This window comes from Babylonia areolata, chromosome 34 (genome assembly GCF_041734735.1).
Source record: "Babylonia areolata isolate BAREFJ2019XMU chromosome 34, ASM4173473v1, whole genome shotgun sequence".
NCBI classification, from domain to species: domain Eukaryota; kingdom Metazoa; phylum Mollusca; class Gastropoda; order Neogastropoda; family Buccinidae; genus Babylonia; species Babylonia areolata.
The window spans coordinates 1,042,297-1,049,632 of NC_134909.1; the positions used below are offsets into that span (position 1 = coordinate 1,042,297).

At 41.7% G+C, this 7,336-nt stretch overlaps 1 protein-coding gene across 1 annotated transcript; it reads right to left on the reverse strand.

The window, feature by feature from the left end:
• Nucleotides 1-260: 260 nt before the first annotated feature.
• On the reverse strand, nt 261-3,591 carry LOC143277354 (uncharacterized). The gene is made up of 4 exons (XM_076582138.1): nt 3,464-3,591; nt 2,615-2,789; nt 624-908; nt 261-289 (listed from the first exon to the last, which is right to left on the reverse strand). The coding sequence occupies exons 2-4, from the start codon at nt 2,694-2,696 to the stop codon at nt 261-263; spliced, it is 396 nt and encodes a 131-aa protein (XP_076438253.1). The 5' UTR covers nt 2,697-2,789; nt 3,464-3,591.
• Nucleotides 3,592-7,336: the final 3,745 nt, after the last annotated feature.

Genomic DNA, 7,336 nt, shown 5'->3' on the forward strand with positions numbered 1-7,336 from the left:
TAATAATAATGATAATAATGGTATTTATGTAGCGCTGAATCTTGTGCATACACAAATCAAAGCGCTTTCGCATCAGTCATTCACACGCATGCATAACTCTAAAACTGGAGAAACTGAAGACAAGGAAGAGGCAGGGGAGGGCGGCTATTTTGGGGAGAGGTGGGTTTTAAGGCCAGACTTGAAAGAGCTGAGTGTGGAGACTCGACGAAGCGAAAGAGGAAGTTCATTCCAATTGTAAGGTCCAGAGACAGGACCGAGGTTTAGGACACTGACAAGTCCTCTGGGGAACCTACGGAAGGGGGGGGGGACGATATAGGACGTTACACCGGGAACCTTAACTTGAAAGTCCAACGCTTTAAGCACTCAGCTATTGTAACATGTACTCATAGTTGGTTGCAGTCATTGTATTGCACACAACAGTCTATGTTACAGTATATACAATACACAGCATGACACACACTGTGCAATACAGAACAACTGTGATGATACACATATGCATATGCACACTTGCACATAACTATGTACAAGCATATACGTTCATGCACACACACACACACACACACACACACACACACACACACACACACACACACACACACACACACACACACTGTACAACTCACAGGCCACATTCAGAGTGAAGGTGGTCTTCCTGTCCTCACTGTCAGAAGTCGCCCAGTCCAGCACACACCTGTACACAGCATTGTTGTCTGCACTGCTGACGCTGCTCTCTCCAAACTGCACACTGCTGTCTCCATAGTTACCACTGACACGGTGTGTGTTGCCACGGAGACGTCCTTGAGGCTGACCAAGGTCAGAGGCAGTACAATGACATTCCAGTGCCGTGTTTTCACGGATGTAGCCGTTCTGAGTGGTGCAGGTGATTGTTGGATCATTGTTTGGCCGTGCTGCAACATTATGATATACGTTGAGTGCTTGCTACTTGTTTTACACTGAGTGATGAAAACCCATGATGAAATACCCATCTATACCTTAAGCCACTATACACTCTTCCGTCTCTAGAAAGAGGAAAAAAAGTGGTATTTCAAAGAAAAGCAGTGCTGAAATAATCAATGTGAGTCATGCCCATTTTGAATAACACAAATATGTAACACTTTCTTTGTTTACCATCATCTTTCAGAAAAAAAACCAAAAAACCTTTCCTCTTTCACATCATATTACACATGAAAATATAATGATAACGGTGGACATGAGGAAGAGGCAGAGATGTTGATGATGACTAGGAGGAGTCCATGATAATCCTATTACTCAAACGAACCATTAAGTACTGCTTTACAGTTACTGTGACAATGATAATCCTATTACTCAAACGAACCATTAAGTACTGCTTTACAGTTACTGTGACAACTGCACAATTCAGACACTAGTGATTATCTTATCTTCAAACATATCATATAAATGCCTATTTGAAGAAAAATACACACAGGTGAATAGAGGATCTAAAAGAGAACACACACCACAATGAAACCACAGTAGTTTTGGTTAAGTGCATTTCATGTTCCGCAAAGTTGCAAACGTGAAGTATAAATCAGCTGTCTGTCATGAATGATGGTAGCTCTCAGAGCAAGAAACACATAGATCATACAACTGATTAAAATATAAAAATTAAAAAACAACACATGTGTCAAGAAGCCACGTGTTTGGAGGTACTTGTTTCAGAAATGTTGAATTTGTTTAAATGTCTTATTAAATACATTTTCTTGTTTGTATATAATAGTTACCTGGTAAATCATACTTGTTACTTACATAAATGACACAGTGTTCGTTTGGAGACAGTTACCTGGTAAATCATGCTTGTTACTTACATGAATGACAGTGTTCGTTTGGAGACAGTTACCTGGTAAATCTTGCTTGTTACTTACATGAATGACAGTGTTCGTTTGGAGACAGTTACCTGGTAAATCATGCTTGTTACTTACATGAATGACAGTGTTCGTTTGGAGACAGTTACCTGGTAAATCATACTTGTTACTTACATGAATGACAGTGTTCGTTTGGAGACAGTTACCTGGTAAATCATGCTTGTTACTTACATGAATGACAGTGTTCGTTTGGAGACAGTTACCTGGTAAATCATGCTTGTTACTTACATGAATGACACAGTGTTCGTTTGGAGACAGTTACCTGGTAAATCATGCTTGTTACTTACATGAATGACAGTGTTCGTTTGGAGACAGTTACCTGGTAAATCATGCTTGTTACTTACATGAATGACAGTGTTCGTTTGGAGACAGTTACCTGGTAAATCATGCTTGTTACTTACATGAATCACACAGTGTTCGTTTGGAGACAGTTACCTGGTAAATCATGCTTGTTACTTACATGAATGACACAGTGTTCGTTTGGAGACAGTTACCTGGTAAATCATGCTTGTTACTTACATGAATGACACAGTGTTCGTTTGGAGATACCCCCTCTCCTTGACCCCCAGTTTCAGCAAACAGTTTTGATACACAAGCAATGTAACAGTGAATGGATTCACCAACAAATCAACCGATCAGTATATCAGTTGATCAGTTAATTTATTCGTGATTCATAAACCAGTCAGTCCTTCACCTGACCACGCAATCAACAGGTAGGAATGAAAACTCACCCACACTGATAGAAGCAGAGACAGACCTGACCCCAGGATACACAATGATGGTGTAGGTGTGAGTACCAGGTGATGTTGGCATAGGAAAGGTGGAGGAGGTACAGGGACCAGAGGTTTAGCCACTGCTGACTGCAGAGCTGTACCTGGATTTCCCCACACTGGTTCCTGTGCTGCTCTGAAACAGACCTCTGTATCTGACTCTCGTCATGGCTCTGTTGGTTTTCGCCACAAGAATACATGGGTACAGTTTAGAAATTGGCTATAGCCATGGAAAGACAAATGTATTCAGACTGTTTAAGACACATACAGAGGAGAACCAGTATGTCAGAGAAACTTTGTTTTGTTTCCTCTTTGTTGCCTGAAAATATATTTGTTTCGAACAAAACAATAATGAATTACATTCATTGTGTCCACACACACACACACACACACACACACACACACACATACACACAGAGAGAGAGAGAGAGACAACAGAGAGAGAGACAGAGACAGAGAGAGAGAGACACACACACACACACACACACACACACACACACACACACACACACACACACACACACACAGAGGGAGAGAGAGAGAGACAACACACACACACACACACACACACACACACACACACACACACACACACACACACACACACAAAGAGAGAGAGAGAGAGAGAGAGACAACACACACAGAGAGAGAGACACACACAACACACACACACACACACACACACACACACACACAACACACACACACACACACACACACACACACACAACACACACACACACAACACACACACACACACACACACACACACACACACACACACACACACACACACACACACACCCCTACCCCCTGTCTGAAGTCACAACGGTATCTGTTCAGAGCGGAGTAAGCCTTGCTGACAGTACAGGACACAGTGATGGTCCATCTGGTGCTGGTGGTCACACTGCACGACACCTCGCTGGACGTCGGGGAATCTGAGGAGAAACAGGTTTCTTCTTCTGCAACACCACTCACGTCACTGTCTTCTTCTCTCGCGTACAAAAAAAATAATAAGTACATAATAACAATAATAATTAAATAAATAAAATAAAATAAATGAATGAATTAATTAATTATTTAATAATAATAAGAAGAAGAAGAAAATAAAGAAAGAAAGAAAGAAAATAAATAAATAAGAGAACCACAGATAATAGATAAATACATTAAAAAAAGAACTACTACTAATAATAATAATATGTATAAGGCGCAAAAAAATTGATGAAGTCAACTATAAACGTACAAAAAAATAATAAATAAATAAATAAATAATAACAATAATAATTAAATAAATTAAATAAAATAAATGAATGAATTCATTAATTATTTAATAATAAGAAGAAGAAGAAGAAAATAAAGAAAGAAAGAAAGAAAATAAATAAATAAGAGAACCACAGATAATAGATAAATACATTAAAAAAAAGAACTACTACTAATAATAATAATATGTATAAGGCGCAAAGAAATTGATGAAGTCAACTATAAACGTACAAAAAAATAATAAATAAATAAATAAATAAATAATAACAATAATAATTAAATAAATAAAATAAAATAAATGAATGAATTAATTAATTATTTAATAATAATAAGAAGAAGAAGAAAATAAAGAAAGAAAGAAAGAAAGAAAGAAAGAAAATAAATAAATAAGAGAACCACAGATAATAGATAAATACATAAAAAAGAACTACTATTAATAATAATAATATGTATGAGGCGCAAAAAAAAATTGATGAAGTCAACTATAAGCGTAAAAAAATTAAAAAAATAAATAATAACAATAATAATTAGATAAATAAAATAAAATAAATAATTAATTGATTAATAATAATAATAATAATAAATAATAAATAAATAAGAGAACCACAGATACTGCTGTACACTGCAACTTGACCGCCACTTCCTCACTGTGACGGACAGACACACACTGCCTGTGAACAGAAATAGTAAGACAGGTATGTTGGTGTACCTCTCGTTCAGCCAGTCTGCATGAAGGAAGTTCAGCTTGTGTCAAGCACAGGGGCTGTCAGTGTGAGGAAGGAAAGAAATGTGAATGTGTGTTACGTCAAGTGTGTGAATGTGTTTGTGTGGCTCTGTTCCTGTCTGTCTGACTCTTCACGCTCTCTCTCTCTTCCTGTCTCTGTCTGCATGTATGTCTGTCTGTATGACTGACTGTCTGCCTGTCTGTCTGTCTGACTGCCTTTCTTTCTGTCTGTTTGTGTATATAATAGATCTTTTTTTCTTCTCTCAAGGCCTGACTAAGCGCGTTGGGTTACGCTGCTGGTCATGCATCTGCTTGGCAGATGTGGTGTAGCGTATATGGATTTGTCCGAACGCAGTGACGCCTCCTTGAGCAACTGAAACTGAAACTTGTGTAAAAATATGTTTGTCTATATGAATGTGTGCCCCCCCCCCCCCCCCCCCCCTTCTCCCAATTCTCTTTCGCTTGAAGTGTCCGTCTTTCCCATTGTCTCTGTCCAGCTCTGTTTCTTTGTGCAGGTCTGTGTATGTCTGTGTGTGTCTCTGTGTCTCCTTCTGTGTCTGTGAGCACAGACTGCTCTGTGCTGATACAGAGTTTCACGACACACGCTGTGTCACAAAGCGAGTTGCACTGTGTCAACCCGGTGTAGCGGGCCAGACTCTACCCCCTCCAGAGTAGTCCCCCGGATAAAGTGGCCTTCTGCAGAATATGCCCCTGTATTAAGTGGCTGACGATCGCACTAGCCGAATGGTTGAAGCGTTGGACTTTCAATCTGAGGGTCCCGGGTTCGAATCTCGGTGACGGCGCCTGGTGGGTAAAGGGTGGAGATTTTTCCGATCTCCCAGGTCAACATATGTGCTGACCTGCTAGTGCCTGAACCCCCTTCGTGTGTATACGCATGCAGAAGATCAAATACGCACGTTAAAGATCCTGTAATCCATGTCGGCGTTCGGTGGGTTGTGGAAACAAGAACACACACAGCATGCACACCCCCGAATACGAAGTATAGCAGCCTACATGGCGGGGTAAATAAACAAAACCGTCATACACGTAAAATGTTACATGTCTGTCTGAGTGTGTGTGTGTGTGCGTGCCTGATATCTGATTGAATGACACAGGAAACGAATGATGAGCGCCCAGTGGCAGCTGTCAGTCGGGTCTACCCAGGTAGACAGCCTGTTGTGTAAATGACCCCGTGTTTGTAAAGTGCTTACAGCTTGGTCTCCGACAGAGGATAGGCACTTTTTAAATATCCATATCAGTCAATCAATCAATCAATCAGAATATGCCCACTGTGCACAGTGGCCGTGGCCAGAATATGTCCAAGCAACAAGTGCATTGACTGCTTTGAACGTTTCCAGTTTTGAATAAAAGCCCAGTGGTAGGGTAAATGTCGTGTAAAATAATCGCTGGCAGTTCACCTCTGGAGTTGTAATTCTTGGCAGTATCCACATCTTTCAAATATCAGTGTATTTCAGGGGGAAAGAGGTGGGTGTAAAATGGACCAGAGGATATAAACAAGCCTGGTCTACTTTACATCTGGGGTGTAGTTTGGCCTAGGCCAGTTTATAAAGCAGCTTGTCGTTTCTGGCTTCTTGTGCAAAACGAAAACTCCAGGTTCAGGATTCATCATTCACCATATCAAACATACCCTCCTCCATCACCCAGTGAATGAGGTGGTGTGGTGTTCTGTTTGCGGGGACTTGAACCCATGGCAAAGGGGTGTAACTCATGCCAAATCTCTGGCCCTTTCTCTGGGAATAGCTTTCCTTCTTGTTGTTCTGTGCTTCCAGTAGTACTATTTTTTTGTTACGCAGACGATTCACGGCTGCCTGATTAAAGCCAGGTGTATTTTACGTAAGTTGTCAATCTGAAGTTTGTGCAGAGATAAACGGAACAATGTCTGTCACAGTGGACACTGTTTCTTTGCTGAATAGGTCGTGGGAATGGGTTAATAAGTTCAGTGGTTGTGGCGGTGTGACAAGGTCAGGTCAGGGGCATAGCCTTGCTACTGGTACCATGTAACCCAGTACTACCTGCCGCATGTGAAGTCTCCCAACGACGGACCAGGCGGAAGAGGAAACCTTTCCCAACGGCTGTGAAGGCGGAAGAGGATGACCAAAGGGCAGGGGGAGCTCTTATCCTTGGCTGGAAGTCCTCCTAGGAGAAGGAGCTCTGAAGAAAAAACCTGCACCTGCCGAGGCCGTCCTACACGTGGCAGTATCTGCACCTGTGGGACTGTGAGCGTCAGTAGGCGAGAGAGTGGGGAAGGGACTGCACAACTCCTCACTAAAAAAAAAAAAAAAAAAAAAAAAAAAAGTCACCTGTGCTGGTCAGGCAAGCAGGCTAATGTCGGAACGACGAGCTAGCCCTTCAACACCCAGCTTTCCCAAGCCCTGCGGCGATGGAGAAGTGGTAACGGGGACAGGCAGGATACTGCTGGCAGTTCCTAGTCACGACTCTGCACGCAGGCGGCTGTGGGGTGATGGTAGTCCGCCGTAGACTGGGGCAGATGTGGCGCCCGTATCCTCCCACAGTGTCAGAGCAGCCCTTTTTAGGGACAGCACTGCTCTCCCCACATGGGGAAGGGGAGATAAAAGGATCCCTAAACAAAGCCTGCCTCACCTAGTATCTAGTAGGAATCCGCACCTACTTGGACATCCAACACTAGCAGTCAAAAACAACAGAAGAAAAGAACCAGG